Source organism: Postia placenta (genome assembly GCF_002117355.1).
Source record: "Postia placenta MAD-698-R-SB12 unplaced genomic scaffold POSPLAscaffold_19, whole genome shotgun sequence".
Classification (NCBI taxonomy): domain Eukaryota; kingdom Fungi; phylum Basidiomycota; class Agaricomycetes; order Polyporales; family Adustoporiaceae; genus Rhodonia; species Rhodonia placenta.
In genome coordinates, this window is record NW_020169850.1 from 1 (window position 1) to 22,218 (window position 22,218).

The 22,218-nt window shown below is 54.2% G+C and overlaps 8 protein-coding genes across 8 annotated transcripts; 3 read left to right on the forward strand and 5 right to left on the reverse strand.

Moving 5' to 3' along the window:
• Positions 1 to 1,720: 1,720 nt before the first annotated feature.
• Positions 1,721 to 2,459, reverse strand: POSPLADRAFT_1157560 (hypothetical protein; the record flags this gene model as incomplete). Its single annotated transcript, XM_024487207.1, has 2 exons — positions 1,721 to 1,754; positions 1,786 to 2,459. The coding sequence occupies 2 exons, from the start codon at positions 2,457 to 2,459 to the stop codon at positions 1,721 to 1,723; spliced, it is 708 nt and encodes a 235-aa protein (XP_024333848.1).
• A 3,826-nt stretch (positions 2,460 to 6,285) lies between these two features.
• Positions 6,286 to 6,727, forward strand: POSPLADRAFT_1157305 (hypothetical protein; the record flags this gene model as incomplete). Its single annotated transcript, XM_024487166.1, has 3 exons — positions 6,286 to 6,389; positions 6,441 to 6,507; positions 6,575 to 6,727. Coding segments are annotated over 3 exons (324 nt in total), but the record flags the coding sequence as incomplete, so codon positions are not given.
• A 1,529-nt stretch (positions 6,728 to 8,256) lies between these two features.
• POSPLADRAFT_1157562 (hypothetical protein) lies at positions 8,257 to 9,021 on the reverse strand (the record flags this gene model as incomplete). The annotated part of the gene is made up of 3 exons (XM_024487208.1): positions 8,257 to 8,440; positions 8,515 to 8,607; positions 8,786 to 9,021. 3 exons carry the CDS (start codon positions 9,019 to 9,021, stop codon positions 8,257 to 8,259), a joined length of 513 nt encoding a protein of 170 aa, XP_024333850.1.
• Positions 9,022 to 11,027: 2,006 nt separating this feature from the next.
• POSPLADRAFT_1071706 (hypothetical protein) lies at positions 11,028 to 13,916 on the forward strand (the record flags this gene model as incomplete). The annotated part of the gene is made up of 17 exons (XM_024482462.1): positions 11,028 to 11,144; positions 11,193 to 11,211; positions 11,265 to 11,287; positions 11,342 to 11,459; positions 11,758 to 11,793; positions 11,846 to 11,905; positions 11,973 to 12,233; positions 12,289 to 12,579; positions 12,643 to 12,724; positions 12,788 to 12,924; positions 12,979 to 13,062; positions 13,123 to 13,193; positions 13,249 to 13,274; positions 13,337 to 13,346; positions 13,409 to 13,553; positions 13,607 to 13,636; positions 13,688 to 13,916. The coding sequence occupies 17 exons, from the start codon at positions 11,028 to 11,030 to the stop codon at positions 13,777 to 13,779; spliced, it is 1,602 nt and encodes a 533-aa protein (XP_024333851.1). The 3' UTR covers positions 13,780 to 13,916.
• Positions 13,917 to 13,981: 65 nt separating this feature from the next.
• On the reverse strand, positions 13,982 to 15,676 carry POSPLADRAFT_1157361 (hypothetical protein; the record flags this gene model as incomplete). Its single annotated transcript, XM_024487176.1, has 1 exon — positions 13,982 to 15,676. One exon carries the CDS (start codon positions 15,674 to 15,676, stop codon positions 13,982 to 13,984), a length of 1,695 nt encoding a protein of 564 aa, XP_024333852.1.
• Positions 15,677 to 16,136: 460 nt separating this feature from the next.
• POSPLADRAFT_1041686 (hypothetical protein) lies at positions 16,137 to 17,477 on the reverse strand. The gene is made up of 5 exons (XM_024477957.1): positions 17,333 to 17,477; positions 17,218 to 17,259; positions 16,936 to 17,133; positions 16,711 to 16,845; positions 16,137 to 16,537 (listed from the first exon to the last, which is right to left on the reverse strand). Exons 1-5 carry the CDS (start codon positions 17,384 to 17,386, stop codon positions 16,382 to 16,384), a joined length of 585 nt encoding a protein of 194 aa, XP_024333853.1. The 5' UTR covers positions 17,387 to 17,477; the 3' UTR covers positions 16,137 to 16,381.
• Positions 17,478 to 17,613: 136 nt separating this feature from the next.
• On the reverse strand, positions 17,614 to 19,067 carry POSPLADRAFT_1050147 (hypothetical protein; the record flags this gene model as incomplete). Its single annotated transcript, XM_024479925.1, has 7 exons — positions 17,614 to 17,665; positions 17,748 to 17,959; positions 18,058 to 18,086; positions 18,178 to 18,538; positions 18,607 to 18,623; positions 18,760 to 18,913; positions 18,954 to 19,067. The coding sequence occupies 7 exons, from the start codon at positions 19,065 to 19,067 to the stop codon at positions 17,614 to 17,616; spliced, it is 939 nt and encodes a 312-aa protein (XP_024333854.1).
• A 1,424-nt stretch (positions 19,068 to 20,491) lies between these two features.
• POSPLADRAFT_1036961 (hypothetical protein) lies at positions 20,492 to 22,034 on the forward strand (the record flags this gene model as incomplete). Its single annotated transcript, XM_024477186.1, has 13 exons — positions 20,492 to 20,506; positions 20,570 to 20,631; positions 20,694 to 20,727; positions 20,754 to 20,771; positions 20,903 to 21,034; positions 21,058 to 21,185; positions 21,242 to 21,257; positions 21,404 to 21,504; positions 21,551 to 21,610; positions 21,662 to 21,689; positions 21,743 to 21,803; positions 21,860 to 21,884; positions 21,953 to 22,034. 13 exons carry the CDS (start codon positions 20,492 to 20,494, stop codon positions 22,032 to 22,034), a joined length of 762 nt encoding a protein of 253 aa, XP_024333855.1.
• Positions 22,035 to 22,218: the final 184 nt, after the last annotated feature.

The window sequence follows — 22,218 nt, forward strand, 5'->3', positions numbered from 1 at the left end:
GCACCCTAACCTAACCTAACCTAACCTAACCTAACCTAACCTAACCTAACCTAACCTAACCTAACCTAACCTAACCTAACCTAACCTAACCTAACCTAACCTAACCCTAAGAGCCTATAAATATAGGCGAAACTTGGGGGTGGACGCCATTCCACCCAAGTCATCCAAGTCAGCCACAAGTCCTTCAGCAGGCAGGTCGACGCCAACACCACCTAACCTAACCTAACCTAACCTGGTTCCGAGGAATGCTCGAACGTCGGATAGAGTAGCGCATGGACCCCAGTTACGTATTGCAGCGACGCGAGAGTCGTCGGGGAGGCGTCCGTGAGGAGTGCAGCAATGTCCTACCACCATGATTTCTCGAGCGATGAGGATGCTCTTGACTCCTGAAAAGGTACCTCCGGCGTAGCGCATTCGAGTGACTATGCGGTTCATGTTCTCGAAATGCTCCCATACGAAGCGTCGAATGCCGGGGTTCGAAGGGAGCCGTTCGTCGTCGTAGTCTGTTTCGGGACCTTTGACGGGAACATCATCGACGTAGGGCACCGTAACGTGCGGGATCTCGGGCTGGAGGATGTAGGTGACGTCGTCGTGGAAGATCGGGACCGAGTTCGTCCAACCCATCGGGAGTGTGACTAGGCGCATGGCTCCGTAGGGTGTCTGGAACGTCGTTAGGTCTCTCGAAGACTCGGCGATGAGTCATTCGTCGTAGCCGACGTAGAGGTCGAGCATGCCGCCGCATGGTCTTCCTCCGAATTGTTCTGCGAGGTATTCGGGCGTCGGCGGTACACCGGAATGTTGGATTGTGACTGCATTGAGGGGCTCGAGGGAATGGACGAGTCGAAGAGATTTACCGTCCTTCTTGACGACACAGAACCAACGCGATCGATATGACGAGTTCGATGGCTCGTAGACTCCGGCGGCGATCTTTCGCTTGATCACCGCGCAGACTTCATTGTAGATCCCGGGCGGAATGGGGATATTCTTCTGCACCCAGGGCGTGTGAGGAACGACGGGGAAATCGACGGGGGGGAAGTACTCGGGCTTGAAGCATCCGCGCTCGTCATCGGTCCATGCGAAGGCTTCGTTGTGCAGGCACATGAAGTGGTGGAGGACTCGATGTTCTTCGGGAAGTAGGAAGTTGCCATCGTGAAGCTTATTGGTTGCTTCGAAGCGTTCGAGGGTGTACCAACCGGTAGGTTTGAACGGCGGGGGGTCGGTCGAAAGCTTAGGCATGATGGAGAGAGGGTCGCCCTTGATGTTTCGAAGTATTCGAAATTGTTCGGGGACGGCACCAAGGACGGGTCGGGTTTTGAGAGCGACAGGCTTGTACTTTTTCTTCGTCGCGGCGAGTATCTTGTGCGTTGAAGGGGTAGAAGTCGATGTCGTCGAAGGAAAGGGGAGAATCGAGTTGGAAAACTGTGAGATGGACTTCGCCGGAATGGGAGCTGGCGGAGTCGAAGCGAACGGAGCTGAAAATAGAAGAGTCGAAGCCCACGTCGAAGTGTTCGACGGGGCGGCATTAGAAGCTGTACTGTCCGAGGCGTAAAGAGACTGCAAATATGAAGAAACGGAGGTGCATGCGGAGAGGTACAGTGACGAAACAGCGTTCGGAGTCGAGGAATCAATAGGCAAGACAAAGGAAATACTTGGTTCTACCCCATCGTAGTCGATGACTAGCGCAGCTTCTCCTTGATCATGGGGAATCAATTCCTCGAAGCTAGAAAATGCGATTTGCGACACCCGAGAGGATGCTGCCGGCTTCGCGATCTTCCTCGCGCGTACGTCGGAATCGTGACGGTTTCGCCGGTGTTCGGGCAGAGGATCGTAATGGTCTGGTTCTCGTCGGCGAAGTTCTTGACGACGCTCTGCGTGAGCACGTCGAAGGGTCGGCCGAGGAGGATGTCGTACGCTGCGTTTCGAATGACGTGAGCCTGGAGATACAATACGATCTCACCGATGCGGAAGGGAACATTTCGAATGAGTCCTAACGATCGGTCCACCTCGCCGTTCGCCGATTGCATGTTCAGCTGGATTGTAGGATCGAAGAGGAGGTTGAGGCCGAGACAGACCTCTTCTGACATGGCGACGATTTGCGAACCTGGGTCGACGATGCATTCGATCTGCTCTTTGTTGTCAATCAACGCGATGATCGAACGAATCGCATTCGAATCGCGGGCGACGGTGAATTCTGCGGGGTGCTCGCCGTGAGGGATATGCTTCAGATATGTTTCATAGGGGTCGGGGACGATTGTAGCACCGGGTTCCAATGTTGCACCTGAACACGAGAGCTGGTTGACGGCCGCGACCTCGTCGGCGCCGATTTCTACGATGTGGGCCGACGCGACGGGTTCCGTCGAGACTCGCTCAGGGGTGACGGCGTCGCGGTACTTGTTTCGAACATCGGGCGCGATTGACAGCAACTCTTCTGGGGTCAGCGTGACGAACTGCGACTTCATCGAACGCTGGAAGATTTCCTCAGCGAGCTTCGGCTGGATAACGGGGACGATGGTCTTGTACGCTGGTTCCTTGCCCTTGTCGTTCGAGGGCTTCGGCGGAGTTGCGAAGTTTCGAACGTTCGGTGGGGCGTAGGTTGCGTCGCGAGCGTTTGCGAAAGGGTGTACTGGTGGTGCTGAGGGAGCGGATGTAGTAGTAGGTTGAGACGTGGATTGCGTAGGCGAGGAGGAAGACGGCGCGGGTGCTGCTGCTGGTATCGTCGGAGGCGGGGCCGTGCTTGTCGAAGTGCTCGGGGGTGCCGCCACTCCTTTCGATGTACCAGATCCCGAGGCTTCCGCGCTCTTCGGGACGGCTGTCGTAGGCTTCTTCCGCTGTAGAATCTCGACGCCGTCGAAGACCTCCCTTCGCTTCCGAAGCTGAAGGAGTTCTCGCTCGAGCGCCTCGATCCTGCCGCTAGTGTTGAGCGTGAACGTTTGCACAGTCGAGCGATCGTCGATCTCGAAGAGCATCGTCGGAGCAGCTGGTGCTGCGGGATTTCTTCTATGCCACTCGTAGATTCGATCTCGTATTGTGAGACCAGGGATAGTGCGGGGGCAGAAACTTCCGTTCGGAAGGACGATCTTGCCGTCGGTGTTCCGTTTGCACTTGCCGTCCCGAATATCGATCTCCGCGAACTCGCAGGTGCCTACCCTGCAGCCACGATTGCCGCAGTAGTGGCACGTCTGTTCAACTCCGCTGTTCTCGTGGACGTGGACGGCAGCTGGTTGTCTCGGTGCGGGGGCGTGGTTGTGTGTAGCATGCGTCGTTGGCTGAATAAGCGTCGCGATCGTCCTCGACAGGCTTTCGATGATCATCGAGATGTCTTCGGTCTTGATCATCCTGGGGGGCACCGTTGTCGAGGTGTTCGATGTCGAAGCGATAGCCTGGTTAGCCGCTGTCGTAGGTGTGCTCGATGTGCCGTGTAAAATGAACGTAGCCGCAGCGTGAATCTCTGCCATGGTGTATGGGTCGTCGGCATAGTGATCGGGGTGCTTGAGATGCAGTCGGGTCTCGAGCCGTGTGAGCAACGCTGGCTGGAATCCTCGAAGAAATGCACGACTTTGTTCGATAGGGGAGAGTCGGTTCTGTGCGATGAGATGTTTCGTAATGGCCATGAAGTCGCGGTAATAGCAGCCTAGATCTGCCGCATTGTGAATCCCGATACGAGCGCGTTCTCCGATGAGCTGATCCATGTCTGCCAGCGACCACTTTCTTGTATCGTCGGCGCCAGGATAGAGTGCTCGTACGTCGGCTTTCCAGTCGTTGTAGCTCTTGGTTACGTCGATGAAGGACTCGATGGTTTCCCATAAGTCGGCGACGTCAATCGAAGGGTACTGAACGGCCCACTGTTTCTTGGCTGCTTCGTCGGTAATCTGACACCGGGTGAACAACGCTTCGAGGTCCTGGAAGTAACGCCGAAGCGAACGGACTTCCGATGGGTCGAAGCTTGGTGCTGTCGAATGACCGCGCGGGGGCATCAACGGTGTGTTCGTGTTCTGACTCATGTTCGTAGTGTTGGTGGGAGCTGGGCTCGAAGAGGACGCGGTAGTAGTCGAAGGAATCGTAGGTGCGGGCGGTGCGGGGTTGGAGTTCGCAGCTGCGTTCGAAGGTGCTAATGGTGGCGGAGGTGCCAGGTCGGATGTAGGTATGACTGAAAGTCGCGAAGAGGATGCAATGGGCGGCTGAGCGTGGGCGCGAAAAGAAGACGGAGTCGGGAGTTCGAGATTCGAAGTAGATGGGATGGGATCCTCGGGTTCGGGCGAAGAACTGGATCGTTCGAAAAGATCAGGAGTCGAAATGTCGTAGTCGGAAGTAGTGAGGCCTAGAAGCTCGGGGGACGACGTGCGTTCTTCGGCGGTCGAAGGGATCGGTTCTTCGTCGAAGTCGTCCTGGAGTTCTTGGTCTATCTCGTCTTCTTCGTCGCGGTCGAAGTTACCGGGAATGGTTGGAGAGGGAGTCGATTGCGTTCTAGAGGAGCTGTCGAGGTTCTCGGCGGCGCTGCGGCTAGCAGCCTCACGCGCTTGCGAGCGGGTGACTACTGGAGACATTTTCGGAAACCCGAAAGCGGCGAATTCTTGCCTGAAATCCCCTCGCGGTGGGCTCCAGAAATGATACGACCTATGAAACCCTAACCCCTAACCTGGGTGCGACCTAAAGGGACTAGAGAGACGGATTATAGTCTAGTGAGAGGGGAGTTAGCAGCAAGGTGTCCCGCGGTTCGAGTGAACACGAGAAACGCCTTCGGAAAAGGTTACGAACGATGGGGAAGCTACGAGGTGGCTTCGACACGTCGTCGAAGCTACTCGGAGGCTGTGGATGGTTAGTGGAGACGATCGAAGCTCGGGAGAGCTCTTCGAAGAATCGTAGAAGAAAGAGACAATTCGATAGGGGGGACTTAGCTAGGACGCAGTTCGCAGTTTCTTCGACAATAGTCGAAGTCGAAGGGTTCGTCGAGACGGTATCGACGAGTAAACGCAGTGGACGAGGTTTCGAGGTTACGCAGTGAGGAACGAAGTGACGCAGTTGAAGGCTTAGACGCGGGGCGAACTCGGCTTATGAGCTCTGAACTCGAGGGGGGAACCGGATCTTGTTATTTTTGGAGAGAAGTACGACAGATTTTATACTACACAGGACGCTACGACTATCGAAAGTGGCACAAGTACAAGGGGCTTTGCATTGTTCCTCAAGAAGCTGCCTCACCGAGGGGCACATATCAAGTTCATCGGTAGAGTGACGTCATGCCGAACGCGGAGATGAAGAGAAACATGCGAGACACTTCAGACCGGTGTCCGTCGTTGAAGGCATGCCGCGAGGTTCGATACCTAATCGGGAAAGACCGGCTACGTCGGTGTGGCTTCGGAGCGATGCACGCGCTTGGCCGAGCGGCGTCCAGTGGCCCTATTGTTCGCCGAATGTGGAAGATGTTCCGAGATCTACGCGCGAGGCATCGGGACGACCGTGCCGAGCTTCGAGTAAGCGTCGCGCACCGTCGAAGATGTCGAAGAGCGTCGAAGGCGAAATCGAACTGTTGGGAGACTGAGTCGAAGTGCCGGGCGGGATGCGACTGCCGAAAAGAGGTGTATCGGGGCCCAGAGGGGCTTGGCGCCTATCACCGACTCGCCAGAGGACGACTTGCGGTTGTCTGAGAGGCGGGGAGGCTCTGGGAGGCTGACGGTGTCGTCAGGTTCGGTCGCGAGGCGGTAGAGAATCATGGAGCGGAGAAGCGAGAGCCTGTGCATCGTCGGACGCGATGCGGCGCATGAGGGCGTCGTTGGCGGAACGAGTGCGGGGGCGGGCCGCGAGCGAGCTGTGCAGGTCGAGCGGGGAGAGCCCGGGAGCAGACAAACGCGACGAACGCAGCAAGGGCGCCGCTGTGGGCGCCTGGCATGAGCTGGGCCGTGAGTCGTCTGAGATTGGGCGTGAGTCGTCCGAGAGAGAAGGACGAGCAGAGGGGTCACTTGGTAAGGCCCTGTCTGCGCGTAGTCGTCGCCGTCGATGGGAGAACATGGCGTGAACATCGAGGCGAGTGGCAGGCGGGACGTTTTTGAGAGATGGGGGGGGCGGAGAGGCGGAGAGGCGGAGAGCATGCCGCTGTTATGATCTGAGCGCTATGACGCATTTTGAGAGCGCGTACTTATACCACTTAACACTACAGCTTGAGCGACATCAGAACGCTCTCGCGGACACGGAAGAGTCCTTGCAGCTTAATCTAGGGTCGTTCAAGGCATCACACACGCGCGCTCGTGTTCAAACTTCAAGGCTGCAATTGAGTAGGAGTTCGAGGGCATCGACGCGGACGTGCGTGCACTTCGCGGCGAGCTCAGTAAGGCGGAGGCGGCGCTCAAGCGCAGCAAGTCAAAGGACTACTTCAAAATCCTTGTATGGCATCTGACGTTGATGCTCAAGCGCCAGCGCTAATGATGCAGTTATACAGGTGTCTTTAGAGAGTGCACTGAGCACGAAGTCAAAAAGGCGTACCGGAGAGAAATTTTAAAGCATTATCCACACAAGGTACGTCTCATCGCAGCGATCATATTTGCAGATTGTCGACGCCTTATTCTAGGGCGGCGACGAGAAGAAGTTCAAACTCATAGTCGAGGCACACTCTGTCCTGTACGACCCAGCGCGGAGAGAACAATACGACATGGACGAGGATGAGGACGGCATGGGGCCAGGCATGGGTGGTATGGGCGTCATGAGCCCGATGGACCTCTCCGAACTCTTCGTGTAATTCCATGGGGGTGGCGGATTCTGTGGTGGCGGATTCGGTGACGGGAGCCCGTACTCATCGTTCGGGAGCAGCAGCCGGCGGGGCAGTTTCTCCTTCTAGGCATGTTCTGTCCATTGTATGCTTGCCTTATATTTTGTTTGCTGTCATGCTCGCAATCAATCTTCCTGCATTCCAGATCTCATGCCTATTTGTGTACGTTGCATTGTATGTTCTTCATCTCTATTGATTTAACACTCACATTGAAGCTGGTTTGGTACACGAACCCCACAAGGCGAGCTTCGCTGCGGCTGACAAGAGGCGAAGCTCGACCTGGGTGGGGAGCATGAGCCGCATCTGTGCAAGCGAACAAGGAACAATAAAAGTAATGATCAGTGAACTCGATTCATCAGAGAGCAACGATAGCTATACATAGCAACCAGACAACAAAGGAAAGGCAGTGCGATACTGGAAGAAATGAAAGAAATCACTCTAGGTAGCTTGTGCTACCTCGTAATGCTCTTCCGCTGTTCATGAGGTCGACTACTGCTTTGCGTGAGCAATCATCAGTGTAGTCCAGTTCTTGAACGTACGAATGATCCTTACGGGACGATAGCCGCTACTTAATATGAACGTCCGCGGCGAAGTGCGTTGATAACATCGCGAAGCTGTGAAGACAAGATCGAGTGTGTAGGCCTCCTGAAAGGCTGAGAAGAGACGACGACATACCTCAAACATAATGAGAAACATAGGAATACCGCAGTTGCGCCAGTATTGAATGTAGGAACGGACCTTCCGCGTGATGAGTATCGATAAACGTGAGCGACAAATAGATGGTGGACGCACAATCAGAATCGCGCGTGCACGATCCTCATCCACGGGGTGGAAGCGATGAGCCCGACCAGAGCGGATAGTTCTATACGGTGGCATTGAAGTCGAATCAGGAAGAGACAAGCTCGGGGATGGACGATGGTTTGGTAGACTGCTTGCGAAGAAGTTATATGAACGAGGAGATAGCCATGCGTCCGTTAGCGAGGCAGCTCCACGATTCACCTTCCTGTGCCCGAGGAGAACTTAATTCACGTCTGGATGTGATCCTGTTACACTTACATGTACAACTTATGTCACGATGCTCGCTTGTACAGCTAAGACGCCGTCTGGAACATCTCCCGAAGCTCAGGTAGCCTCGAGGACATGAAGTGGTCTGTACGGCCACTTCGAACGGGGATGCACGACGCAGAAACAATAAGCAGCGGTATAACAAGTAGCGGTAGCGGCAACCTCACGTTGCAATTAATCCCATTGGGGAAGAGACCGCGGGTGGGCATTGGCAAAACATCGCGTAAAGTGTCATTAAAAATACGAGGTCTGCGAAAGACTACGCGCTTGCCGACGCGTCATACATCCCTCGTTCCAACGATGTACTATTTCAGGGCGTCAAGACGTTGCGTATGGCTTCGCTGCGACTATTCGAGGCTACTGGTTAGTCACTGGCTGGAAACGGAGAGTACGACACCTCTTGCATGTCGGCTCTTCACCAATCGCCTGAACGGCTAATATCGGATAACGTGGGTGATGTACGGGCTGTCTAGAATCCATACGAGCCTCACAGGCACCAGATTGACGTGTTTCACGGTTGTCGAGGACTTCTTCGGGACACCGGAGTCAGAGCGGTCACGGTAAAAGGAGCGAGTTGTGTCGCATGTTCCGCCAGAGAATATGATTGTCATATAGCACCTGTCAGCAAATCCTGTTGTAGTAAAACTGGCGTATCATATTTCCGTCACACAAAAGGGAAGCCGAGCACTTACTTAACCTCCGACTGATTCTTGAAGTGCACTTCGCCCGCGTCATATTGACACATCCCGCGAACCAATGGAAGTTCGATGAGATATATCGGAGTGCTGGCAGTGCGCGACCATGACGTGTATTGCCATCACTATTGTCAACGTGTCAGACATGAGGATCACGGAAGAAGCGATGGTTGATTCGTGTCTTAAACGAGCTATTGAGCTGACGCGACTGTATAGAAAAATATGTATTAGGCTTCAGTGCGGCCGTAAGGGTCGAATTCACGTGCACCTATTATAGGATGTCGGGAACAGCCCGCTGCATTCCCGCAACTTGCCCACAGTCGCTTCAAGCATGCACTCCGGCAAGATGCTTGATACCGCGTTGATGCCGAAATCACCATGATGTTCGCAAAGTGCTGCCGCCGCTTGTGGTACTGGTGTTCTGTGACGTGCATGTTCCAGCGCACAAAAAGGGATTTTGCGCTCAAAAACCGTGCAGGCGTAGGAGGCAGAGTAGTCGCTCATCTTAACAACAGCACAAAGGAACGAGTGGGTGAGCAGCCCCTCGCGACAGAGGGTTGAGGCTTACCGCAATGATAAATGCCCGTCAGATGGCGAGCGCTTTGAGCATTGAAAACGCGCCCCTGCTATTGATGCGCGTTCAGGATCACCTGTCGCTCCAACAGAACACATGCCATCGGCGTGGCAGGTACTCACTAGCCCGGCGAGGGTAAACCGACATCAGAAAACCGGACACCTGGTGGCTAACAGTTATTGCACATGAGCAGCCGCGAGAGGGTCATTAAAATTTACTCAGCGAGTCCTCCTAACCATGCATAGCGAGTAGTCCCTATTACGGCAACCCGGAGCAGCCTGCACACTCGTGTCCGATGGTCGAGCGCTATGCCGCCTGTTGACCGATATCGCGCTGCAAACTAGAATAGCCATGCGTAGGAACGTAGGGGCCGTGTCGTCCAATCATTTCCATTTGTACGTCCAGTCAAAGTCAAAGCGGCTACCATGCATTCAATTACTAAGGTGAGCTTACATGCCGAGGAAAGTGTCGAGAATATGAAGAACCGATAATACACAAGAGCGCAAGCAGAGAGGAGCCGTCGCATGTAGATTCTATGCACGGAGTAGATAGCCGGAGCACGATTGAGGAGAGAACTATGGTCGCGCTGAGTACCGAGAGCAGTGGTCTCGCACGTGGACGTTTCATCACCGCAAGGCTCCCGAAGGCGGTGGGATTGGAGAGCGGAGAGGGGAAGCACATCGGACGGAGTAGGCAACGGGTTAAGCGAGTAAGATGGGCGCTTGGGCAGGTGAACGGTTTTGAAGCGTCGGGTGCTTTAGGTGAATGAGTCAGCTAGGACAGGCAAGAATGAATGAGGTGTTGATACCTGGACATATGCGCGCAAAACGAAGGAGCCATAGTCGTACTCGATCGATTGCTGAACCAGCCTGGTGCTAAGACATGGCACTACTACTTCGCGCACGGCAGTCGCTGACACCGACTCTTAGAAGAATATCAACCAATAGAGTCGCGCTTGGAGACACTGGTACGAGGTGCGCATGAGCACAGTGCACCGCATCGGGAGTGCGAGAAGCAATGCAAGAGCCGACAAACGTTGCTCGGGGGCGCTCGGGCTCATCGAGACCGCATCTCAATGATGTGGTGTTTCCATGATGGGAATGGAGCCGTATCCAGTGCGCGCACTCGCGTGCACATCTGGAATCGACGAGGTGCGGCATGCTAGGCCAGTCAGCAGCTGGGTGTTTACGGCGGGACGAACGCAGGCTGAGTGCGAAGGAGCTGGCCGACAACGCCGTACCAGCACGTCAGCGCCTTCTCATGTGTATTGGACTGACGCGACGTCATAAGTAATACGCACCGAGAGAAGGCCGCCAGGAAGAGAAGACGTCCCTGCCGGGGCTGCGCAGGCGACCGTGTGGGAACTCGATCTGACAGAGACGAGGTGACCCGTGCCCTTGAGGAGTTGTCGTACTGACATAATGATGAACATCAGACATCCGCTCGTGGGTGAGCATGCCAGATGCGACGGCCGTCTGCGTAATGATGAGGCGTCTACAATGCGCCGTAAGGAAAGGCAACAATGTAAAACATACCATCTATACAGGGCTTCGTCAGAACCCCGAACAGCAGGACACCGACAAACCCAACATGTCCCGCAAGACGCCCACCCAGGCGCTGACTGGGGAGAGGCGATTCCCGCAAACGGATGATCGAGGCTGAAGAAGATCTGCGGTGCGCGCTTGGATTGTCGTCTGGACGTGCGCAGAGGACGAAAAGCCGAGGATGGATGGTGTCGAGACTGCTACGCCGTCGCCGGGGGCGATCACGTGGTGTGAGCGGGTGATCGAGAAGGGAGAGGTGGATAAAAACTGATGGCGGTCGCTTGCTCCGAGGCGTCGCTCCTCGAACGTGCGTCCAAGTCCGTACCCTCTCTTATATACCCCCCCTTCTCCCTCACACTGACTTTCCCCACCCCGCGTTTTCTCTTCTAGTCATGTCAAATAATCCCGTCAGGGTCAAGTCGGGCCTCGAGGAGTACGAGCGGGAAGATAATGGCCGACCCTCATTCTTCCTCACCACAAAGGAGATAAAGCTTCTCAGTATCACTGGAGTGAGTCTCTATTTCTGCCTTCATTCTTGATCGTCTGACTCTTCTTAGGTCGGCTTTTTCCTCGATGGTATGTCTGCCGCCCTTCTCTGCGTTAATATAGCTCTGACCCGTCACTGCAAGCCTACGACTTGTTCATCATCAACGTACGTCTTCCCAGCTCACTGTTTTGCATCCTAGCTAATGCGCCTCGATTGCAGCCGGTGGCCACCATGCTGCAATACCGCCTCTATGGCGGCGCCTCCCTTCCAGCTGGCCTCGAGGGCTTCCTCAAAGCAAGTGCAAATATCGGGAGCGTAGTCGGGCAGTTTGCATTTGGTACGTGGCCTGCCTACACTCACTTCTACCCCGCTGGCCGGCCGCCTGGTCGCCCGAGGAATATGCGAGTGCTGGTCGTGTGACCCGTCGCACTTTCAGAGGGATTCGCGTCTCCCCCATTTTTGCTGCTTCCCGGCCGCGGCGATAGGCTGTGATTATATTGAAGCGAGTGGACACAATGGCGAATGGAGGATGGTGTTTGTAGACTTCACCCCGGTCCCCATTTTTCACGAAGCTCGCTTCAGTCCCCGGAATAATTTCCATTGCTCAAGGCAATACTGACATTTGAATTTGACAGGGTACGCTGCGGATTACTTTGGCAGAAAGGCAGTCTGTACGTAGGCCGAGTTCTCTTCCCCGTGCCCAGTCTCACCGATTGCACACAGACGGCAAGGAGCTCATGCTGATCATCTTCGCGACTATCCTTTGCATCTCCGACCCCACCGGTATGTCCCCTCTCTCCTCCATCCCCGTCACGCAAACTTACCGCGACCCACGCGCCTATGCTCTCAGGCGACCTCTCCCCCTCCGGCTCGCTCATCTGGTTATCCATATTCCGTATTGTCCTTGGAATTGGGATCGGGGGCGATTACCCTATGTCTGCGTCAGTGACAACTGACCGCGCCAACTTGCGCCGGCGCGGGACAATGCTCGCGTACATTTTCGCAAATCAGGGCTGGGGCTCCCTGATTGGTTCGCTGATGTTCATTATCGTGCTCGCATGCTACCGCAACGTCATCGAAGTCCAGGGTGAAACGAGCAAGGTCGATGGAGGTATATGCCTTGTGCTCTTTCTTGGTGCCCGGGCTCACACGACACTCCTGCCCAGTCTGGCGTATTCTCGTCGGGCTCTCGCTTGTCCCCGCATTTGCGACGCTCTACCAGCGACTGACCCTTCCCGAATCCGTGCGCTTCCAGGCCGCGAAGAAGGGCGTGGATCTCGAGGCGGACTCGATCGACGAGCTCAAGAAGAAGGCGGACGCAGATCCGGGTGTGCAGGAGAACGTACAACCTGTTGACCCCGCAGTCTCTCCCTCCGCGACCGTGTCCTCTGTGTCGGCGCCCGCGGACGCGGCGAAGGGCAAGCCCGCGGGGCAGCCCAAGAGCGCATACTTCCGTGGTGCGTCTCGTCGCTAGCGTAATACCATAGGCACAGGAATGACTGACAGCCTGCGTTCCACAGAGTACGCGGCATACTTCTCCGAGTGGCGTCATTTCAAGATCTTGTTCGCAACGTCCGGTTGCTGGTTCCTGCTCGATATTGCGTACGTTTACATGTGTGCCTACTTCGGCATATTTACAATTGACGGTGGCATACCTCCTCGCAGCTTCTACGGTGTGAACCTTAACCAGAACGTCGTGCTCGAGCAAATAGGGTTTGCGGGCAAGTCTGGCTCGCCGTGGAACCGCCTATTCAAGATCGGCCTCGGTAACCTGATTGTGACGGGCCTCGGGTTCCTGCCCGGTAAGCCTCGCGCGTAGCCTGCGGCTCCCGCGGTGTACTCATGCCTCTGCATAGGATACTATGTAACTATCCTCACAATTGAGAAGCTTGGCCGGAAATGGATCCAGATCCAGGGGTTCCTTCTTGCTGCATTCTTCTGTACGTTTAACAGCACGCATCCCTCGTGACGCGCTGATCTAATTGCCGAGATTCTGACAGTGGGTATCCTCGCCGGCATGTTCCACACATTGAGCACGGCGGCCTTCATCGTGAACTTCGCACTCCTGCAGGTGAGTCCACATACTTTACGTGGTGCCTGGGCTTGATATTCACGCGATCTGGTAGTTCTTCTTCAACTTCGGGGCGAACGCGTGCGTACTGCCTTCTTCTCTTCTCTTCGATCTCTCATGCATGTAGATGCACACGACCACAGTACCACATACGTAAGTTGTTCTCCTGTCTCCACGCACCGCTGTGAAGCTCATTGCTTCTTTCCCCATCACAGTGTTACCCTGCAGAAGTCTTCCCTACACGCTTTCGTGCGTCTGCGCACGGCATGTCCGCTGCGTGCGGTAAGGCCGGCGCGATTGTCTCCGCGCTCGCGTTCAACAGCCTCAGTCAATCGATCGGTACACCTGCCGTGCTGTGGAGTGAGTTTGCGTTCGTCTTCTTTCCTGCATGCACTGACTGTTCACCGTGACAGTCTTCTTCGGCTGCTGTCTCGTTGGTGCCGGTAAGTGATATGAACCCTCTTCTGGATTGTTTACCGATCCATTGTCTGCAGCTCTCTCGCTTCTCTTGCCCGAGGTCCGTGGGCGCGACCCAGACATCATTTACGCTGAGGAGCTGCGACAAGCGGCAGCACAAGGACAGTAGTTCATGCTATTCACGGACACTGACTGGCAATGGAAACGATGTACCGATATATAATGACACAGAACATGCTCAAAGCTAACCAGATATGAGTACGTATTGTAGAAGTACGCCATATTAATAGAATACAAAATTTGGTATATTGCTGAGCCCCACAAGGCCTGACTGCTCGTACGACGTATCCGTGCTACATCTAAGATGAGACTCAGCCCCGCTGCACAATCTCGAAACCATGGTAAGTTCGCCATAGCACATCCTGCACGAACGCACTGAATGTGCTCTGCTCAGTACCAACGACCTGCCATGCCCGCGCCGCTATCATCGCATCCAAGAACGGAATCAGGAACGGTTTGAGCTGCAGTCCGTCATACCCGTTCTCGAGGCCGTCCAGTGCAGCTGTATATCTCCCAAAGTCGGACAGAAATACGGTGCATGGAAACGTCTGCACGAAGCGCGCGAGCAGCGGCTCGGTGCGCGGGTCCAACGCGTCCGTCGATATAAAGAGTGGCGTGTTCAGCACCTGCAGAAGCGGCGATGTGTGCAGTGGCCCATGGCACACGAGTTCGTGCGAAGTGTTCCCCGAGAAAGTGTTCCCCGAGAGTGGCGGTAGCGGCGGGTGTGGGACGCGAAGCGCAGGGATATCTGCAGGGATGCGGGGCGGAGCGAGGACCACGTCTTCCAGGTTTGCCTCTGTGTCGCCAAAGTAGAATGCGCGCTCCAGCGCAAGGACGTCCTCCACGGCAAGACCGAGCGAGCCGTGCACGAGCTTCCACCACGCAAGGCGGACATTGCCGTGCGCATTCTCGAGGAAGAGGCCGTCACCAAGGCGTATATGCGCTGCGAGGTACTGCCCGCCGAGCGCGACGCGTATGGCGTCGGCTACTGCAGTCAGCGCAGGGTTGGTGAATGTCATGGACTGCCGGATGCGTTTACGAAAGCTGTAGTTTCCTGGTTTACGCAGGTGTAGGCGCGAGGAGCCGAAGAGCGTTCCCAGGAAGAGGAGACGTTCTGACCGAGGCTCCAGAGAGGGTATGTAGAGGGACTCCAGATATTTGCGGGAGAGGAGAGTTGAAGACTGAGCAAAGTCGACAAAACCATAGTGATTGCGAGCAGTGTCTCTAAGGTAGAAGACGTCTTCACTTTTCATGAAAAGTTGCTCTTCTAGCCAGGCGTCGGTCAAGTTCCAGCAGGCTAGCAGCTTCTGTTCCTTCTTAATTTCGTTCAGGTTGACTAGCCATTCCCAGGGTACAAACGTGTAGTCATGATATCCACGACATTCAGAGGCAACATACAGATCCTCCGAGGAGAGGCCCTTGCAGAACGCGAGGCCAGACTTGCTTGAATTGTTGATCGCACCGCGCAGCTCATCGAAGGGATGATAGTAGATCGGCAGATCGCCCAGGCGCACAGGAGGGACAAGCAAAGTTCGATTGAGTAAGCGCGACAACACGAGAGCATTTTCGAAAGCAATACGCTGGTTATGGAAACCACTATGCGGTAAATAAGCCAAATATCTCTCTCCAGGGTCGCCCGACGGGAGCGTCGACGCAGCTGGTGCCGGGTCGAAGTCAGAGTCAAAGTCAAACTGGACGACTTGAGGCCGAGAGATAGCGTCAGAGCCGCCTAGCACATAAGGAGGAGCACGAGCCTCCCACCTCGTCGTGAATAGATAGTACGCCGCGCCGAATGAGGACAGGGTTGCAGAGATCAGGAGGACGACAAGGACCGCCATTTGCTTCTCATACGACGACGGCGTCGGATGGTGGACGCGCGAGCGGCGTGGCAGCTTGGACGGCGAGCGGGTTGGCGGCGCACGCATGCGGTATGCGCCCTTCTCGGCGGACACAGATGGAGATGACTGCGCCAGACGGGCAGTCACACTTGCGCTATATATGGGCATGCTGACCACGGGCTGTTGGCGACACGCAAACGACAAGGGCTGTAATATGAGCCAAGAATTGAAGTGAACCAAGACGAAGGCTCACCTCTGCGAAAAGCGAGTCAACCCAGGCTTGAGAGGCACTTGTCAGCCCACGTCGTGTAGCGACTATATGCGCCTTATGTTGTCGCTAGAGACTACTAGAACTATTCCGGTAGTGTAGACAGACGTGGTTGAACACTTTTATCGTATTCGTAGACGTCCGAATGCAAGACGAGCGCAACCTTGGAAACCGACAGAGCAGTCGTCCGAGAAGGACAAAATGCACCAAGCGCCCACCAACATCTGTCGAGTGCGCATATATAAGGTCGTCATGTCGAGTTTTGTGGACATCATTGGGCAAGACCGTTTGACATTATAAGCTCATAAATGACGACCACGTTCGTTACTTACATGCAAAGAGATGGGGGCGACGGTAAAGAAACGCGTATCTTAGAACGTGTTGCAGTCAAGAGAACAGAACGACACCAATCTGCGACAGACAACGGGTAGGCCGTAGACCAATGTAATACGACGAAAGATGAGGTGTATGACAGTCATTGCAAAAAGATAGTACTAGTCATGAGGGGATGGGGTATGATGACGGCGAAGGGCAGCACGCGCGCCAGACTCCAGAACGACCAAATCTAGCTAAACGCATGCAGATGCTATATGCTGCCCCGCCGCTCAGAGAACAACGCAGTGGTGCTTCTTGCCACCCTTGGGCCGGCTCAAAAGTGCCGCACGCGTGGCATACTGGAACACCTCGCGCACACCCTCACCCGTCTTGGCTGAGCATTCGAGGTAGTGCTTCGCACCGATCTTCTGCTGAACCGCCATACCCTGTAACATGCAAGCAGCGTCAATCACCGCCCAACTGGCAACCACAAGCGAACCGGCGGTAACAGGGCCCCTGTATTACGTGCTGCGCAAGCACGTGCATGACGGAGCATGACCGCGCAAGTGGACGCAGGGGCGCCCGCAACCGCTAGCGTCGCCCGAATATACGGACGCACCTCCTCGGGGGTGACAGGCCGTTGGTTTGTCTTCCGCAACTCCTCAATTACTCGTGGGTCGCGCCTGAGGTCCTTCTTGCAGCCAACCAAAATGATAGGGAGGCCGGCGCAGAAGTGCATGACTTCAGAAATCCACTGTCAACGTGGCAATGATGTGAACAAGGAGCGCGAGCGCACAGCAGATCGTCGTTAGCAAGCACTTGGCGAAAGCTAAACAATGCATACCTTCTCCTGCACGTTGTCCAGAGAATCAGGTGAATCAACCGCAAAGCAAATGAGGATGACGTGGGAGTCGGGATAGCTGAGCGGCCTCAGACGGTCGTAGTCCTCCTGACCGGCCGTATCCCATAGCGCCAACTCGACATGCTTTCCATCAACCTCCACGTCGGCAACATAGTTCTCGAAGACCGTCGGCACGTAGACCTGTGGTAGGTATTAGCGCCGAGTTTCAACGCATGGAATGTTCGTGTGGCCGCCCGTATTAACGGGCGGATACGAAGGACTGACCTCCGGGAACGTCCCTTTCGAGAAGACAATCAGCAAACAGGTCTGTGGGGGGTATGCGTGATAGCGCAGGTCAGTACAGGGGTGGTACGACAACGGGCGCAGCTGCACGACACACCTTTCCGCAAGCACCATCACCCACAATGACGAGCTTCCTGCGAATTTCAGACATAGCGAAGGATTAGAAGCGACAAGGATATAAATCAAGCGGACAGTGGGTGGTGGGCAACGACGAGGACGGCGGATGTGGAAGCTGAGCAGCGAGGCGACGTCGCAGCGCAATGATAGCAGGCGGGCTTTTCAGCGGCCTTTCAAGTTTCAACTTCAACCCACTGCCATACACAGCAATCCCCATTTTTACGTAAGCACAAGGTCTGTGCGTGAGAACCCTTTGCCTATCTACGGCCACTCCGCCCACGAAGCATACACAGCTTGCGCCTTCTTCTTGCCACTGGCAGCGCCTTGCACAGCTTGCAGTCCAGTATTCGTCTTATCGACGTAGACTTCATGTGAGGCCACACCGCCCAATGCACACATATTCCCCTTCTGGCCCCCAGCTTCCCATCTCGCATATTTGAATATCTTCAACGTCCCACTCGCCCAAGTTCACCCGCATGGGGCCCCTCGTGGGTGCCTGAGGCTCTACTACGTTCGCGGTCTCAGAACGCTCGATCGCAATTGACCGCAGCGCGCTTGAATTCAGTACGGAGGCATACGAGAACGGCTGGCGGATCTTTCCGCGCGGCTTTCGATAGATTGTATTTAAGACAGTGCAATGGAGCTGAACCAGACGTTGATCAGTTCCGACGCGATGAAGGCGTAGCCGCCCAATCTGTGGCTCACTTTTAAAGGGCGATTGCCCAGCACGTAGCCTGCATCCTGAAATGTTCTCTGTATGAATTCTGACAACATTGGCCCCTAGTTTAGTTCGGCGGAATTAGAATTAGATTAACCTGTGCGCACCGGCAACGCTCTTCAACAGTCGCGCACAGTTATCTTCCGGAGATGGGCCCACCCACATTACATGCGCCCGCTCCAGATCACCTCGTTCCGGCTTCATAATGTCCATGCTTCGGAATGCGACGCGCAGCTTCTGGCCGTTCAGCAACTGCATCACCTGCGGTCGCACCTGGTGCAGCAATGCGAGCGCGCCGTCCAGTGTCCGAGATGTGGGCTCGGCATCGAGCGACATGACGCCGAGCGTGAGGTGTAGCCTGCGTGCGGGGATGATGACCGAACGGTCGAGTCCCGGTATGGCGGGCTCCGTCATGAGGAGCGCGTTCGTGAAAGCCTGAACCGTCTCGTGGAGGTAAGTATGGTGGCCCTGTAGATGTACACAATTGTCATGATATTCGAAAATATAAATATTTTCAATGCGGAGACAGTACATACGAGTGGGAGTGCGAGGACTGCGCAAGTGGGTTCAGTTGGCGAACCACGGCGGGATGTAGATGCGAGACCACTGACAGTGCGTCAAACGCGGCTTGGGCACCCTTGGCTCTGTGTCTACGTTTCGGGGACCTTGTGGAATCTGCGTTGAGGGACCTGCTATATTCTCAGGAGCCTGAAGCACTGCGTTCGGGGTATTGGAATGGTTGAACGAAGTGTCCTGTGCGCGCCCGCCTCTACCGCGCCCTCTACCGCGCCCTCTTCCACGTCCTTCGCCGCGTCTTCTATAAGCAGAACCAGGACGATCAGTCTGCTCACTCATGACATTAGCGGTTCGCCAGAAAGCAGACAGCCGGCGTGAGAGTGTAAGCATGCGCCTCGAAACGCGTGGACGCCGTGACATCACCATCAATGTCAATTATCAGGTTAGGGTTTGCGTTTCGCGTTTCGCGCCTCATACTCATACTAGCTCATACTTTGCTCGAGCTTGAATCATGATGTATATGTATTGTGCTCGGAATATATGGCCGTGCTACAACAACCACTGTAACCACGAGCGGAAGAGCTCCTTTGAAGCCGCAAGTAAAGTCATCTTCCCTCGTGGTTGCTGCCGCCCGAGATATCATCTTCCATGTCCGAGGACCCTGGGTTTACCCTCGGGAGTCGTCACTCGTGACCTTCCCAGGGTCAGTGGCAAGTCAACGGTCTATTTTTTTCAAGCCCTCGAACTGATATCTGATATTAATATACAGCGCAGGTATATGCGGAGCCTCCGGCGGCTCCTAACATTGGGCTCCACGCCCTCGTTACAAGCCAGTGGTCAGGGACTGTGTTTGATAATCATGGACACTGGCCGTACATCACCGGATCAGGACGTAGTATAGTCGGGTTGGCTCCGAATCGCGACTTGCTGGAATTAGTGGTGTATTCGATTACACCACACCCTAGGATACCACCTAGGCCCAGCCATGGCTAGTAGTGACGTTTCCGAACCTAGAGGTGCTCCGTGAGTCGCTACATCTCGGGCCACCCGGGTGCCGTACAATCGATTATTGAGTGTTCCAGGTAGTCCTCCACCCCGCAGACTTGGCATGTGCTCAGTTCAGCGCGCTCAGCGGAGCCGGGGACATCCCCGGCAAAGAAGTCTCATCTTTTGGGTGCCATACCTATCATAGGAAGCTGGCTTGAGATTTTTGGGCGGCGTATGGTCCATGGACGCCCAGGTGACGGCGTCATCGTGTTTCCCAATTGAGTCGTGCACCGCATGTCGTGTCATGTCCACCACGGCCTATCGGCGTGAGATACTCCAACACAACGAACACTTTCAAATGCTGATCTCAACTTTAGATAGATTTGTGATAAAGTTGTGTATGCAATGCATTTGACAGAAAGACATTTCAAAGGCATCGGATCAAGTATAGCCTCTGATTGAAGTGCGTTTCCTGTACTATCTAAGGGCGAGGGGTCCTGTCTCCCGGCGGTTCTCGACACTCCCCCAGAGATCTTTATCTGTGCCATGACCGGATTGAACTTGCATCTGGCACCAAATATTGGCTGCATTTATATAGCAGTTATTTTCTCTGTTTTGTAATTCAGTACTCTTAATCCTTGACATTCCAGCTGACTCAAGACTTGTCGCACAGATTCTGGGGAGTGGCATGCGGTCAATTCTTCTACTATTCCCGTCGTTACTCGCGCGACAGGTGGCATATCAACTTTCAAGGCGCTGGTACAAATTTTCGCATCGCGATACGATATGGTTTGTATGCCGAGGCGTCCATCTCTATCACAAGGTTATGTTTACATGGTGAGAATATGCCACGTTTACCGTTGTATGCTTTGGATTTCACTCATGAAGGCCGCCAGGATTTTGGATACTGGGACCACTATGTCCGATATCGCGGTACAGTTGTATCTACTATGCTTCGTGTATTCCACGACGTCAAGTTCTAAATACCGTTCGCAGGTCATCTGGAACATTACTGTGATATCGCATGCTAATATCTCTGCAATCTTTCCATTGAGCAAGTCTGTGATCATTCCTACAATGCTACAGCATGCTATGTCTCACTATGATGATTTGAATATAGCGCCACGTTGGTAGGCGACCTAAACTATCCTCCGGTGTGTGACGCTGACACAACGTGCAGGTCAGCTATGGTCTCTCCGTGAGTTTTTGGAGACTGAATTTGCGGCTCCTAGTCTCTAATCGTAGAAGGATATCAATGTCTTGATAGTACAGTGGTATGGAGCATGTCCGAGACATATCCCTTACTTTCCCTGTTGACGTTATTTGCAGCTATTATGCCTATCACATCTGGCACTGTGGGTCTTCGATGCTACATTCAGCTACCAAGATGTTCATATTATGACATTCGTCTTGTCAGTACTTGCAAACACGTGGTATCGGCCGGTCATCGTTGTTGCCACGGTATGTTCTATTCTCTGATCCAGATTTTCGAGTTTTCTGATGTGTCTGGAAATGAGGTCCTCCTTGCAGTCGTGTCATGTGGTGTGCCATTTATGTTTCCCTTTGCATTCATATCTCTTATCTATCTGTTTTGGGTCAGCATCTGGTTTTGGTACGTACTTGGAATCCTCAACTCTAACAATGAACATTTATTGAGCATGGGTACAGTGGGAGTGCATTTAGCGTAAGGGCAAACTTGATCTGTATCTGCGCTAAAAACATATACTAGTTGTCAGCTATGTATATGGGAGCTCGGTGAATGCATTCGCTCGGCTTAAGGGACATTTGAAATTACATGTTACTCCTTGCATTCTCACTTGTTATTTACAGGTAGCATCTCCTCTACAAACTGTGTCCGCCTCAGTTGCGGATATCATCACTACCACGACACTCGTACTCTTCATGCGGGACAAACGCACAGGACTTAAAAGGTGACTACTTGGCGCTACTTGTGCGGGCGCTCACTGACTTGTACAGCATGGAGAGGTTGCTCGACAGGCTTACGGTCATCATAGTGAACCGCGCGCTCATGACTACGTACGTGGTGCTTACTCGGCCTCACGACTCGTGTTCACACACCCGTGTCAGAATTCTACAACTCGGGCAATTCATCACTGTGAGAGACTATATCTGTGGATGCCCCTGATCTCAATACTCGCATGGACCTAGTATCGCGCTTTCTCCCCGGACGTTTTCGTATGGATCATCTTCCATTCCGCTGCCGCGAAAGGTATGAATGCCATTCCTTGTCCCCAACTCGTCTGACCGTGGTCATGTACTGCAAAGCCTACGTCAATTCTCTATATGCATTGTGCGTATGCGATGCGACAGAAGTCCACCCTTGCGCGTTCTGATGACCGCTACTAGGCTCAACTGCAGGCGTTTCAGTGGACGAAGAACAATGACCATGACGTCATCCAGTATCATGGATGTTCCTCTTGAGGAGCTGGCTCACAAGTGATTTCCATATGACAGTCCGATTTGCTCGAGGTCAAAGGACTTGTGTAGCACGGCTAGGCGCAGTCAGATATAATGCGAGCAGCGAGGCAGGACCAAGTGAACTATATCCTTGATGACAATCAAACGTGGCCCATTTATAGAACAAAGAAAATATATATCGAAAAGCATATTGCGTAAACTGATAA

What these genes read in the sequence shown, in the direction of transcription:
- POSPLADRAFT_1041686 (XM_024477957.1), bottom strand. Translation starts at nt 17,386, where the DNA reads ATGTCTGAAATTCGCAGGAAGCTCGTCATTGTGGGTGATGGTGCTTGC. An exon ending in CGAAAGGGACGTTCCCGGAG is followed by an intron (nt 17,134 to 17,217) that starts GTCAGTCCTTCG and finishes TACCTACCACAG; the next exon opens with GTCTACGTGCCGACGGTCTT. An exon ending in GGCCTGTCACCCCCGAGGAG is followed by an intron (nt 16,538 to 16,710) that starts GTGCGTCCGTAT and finishes TGCATGTTACAG; the next exon opens with GGTATGGCGGTTCAGCAGAA.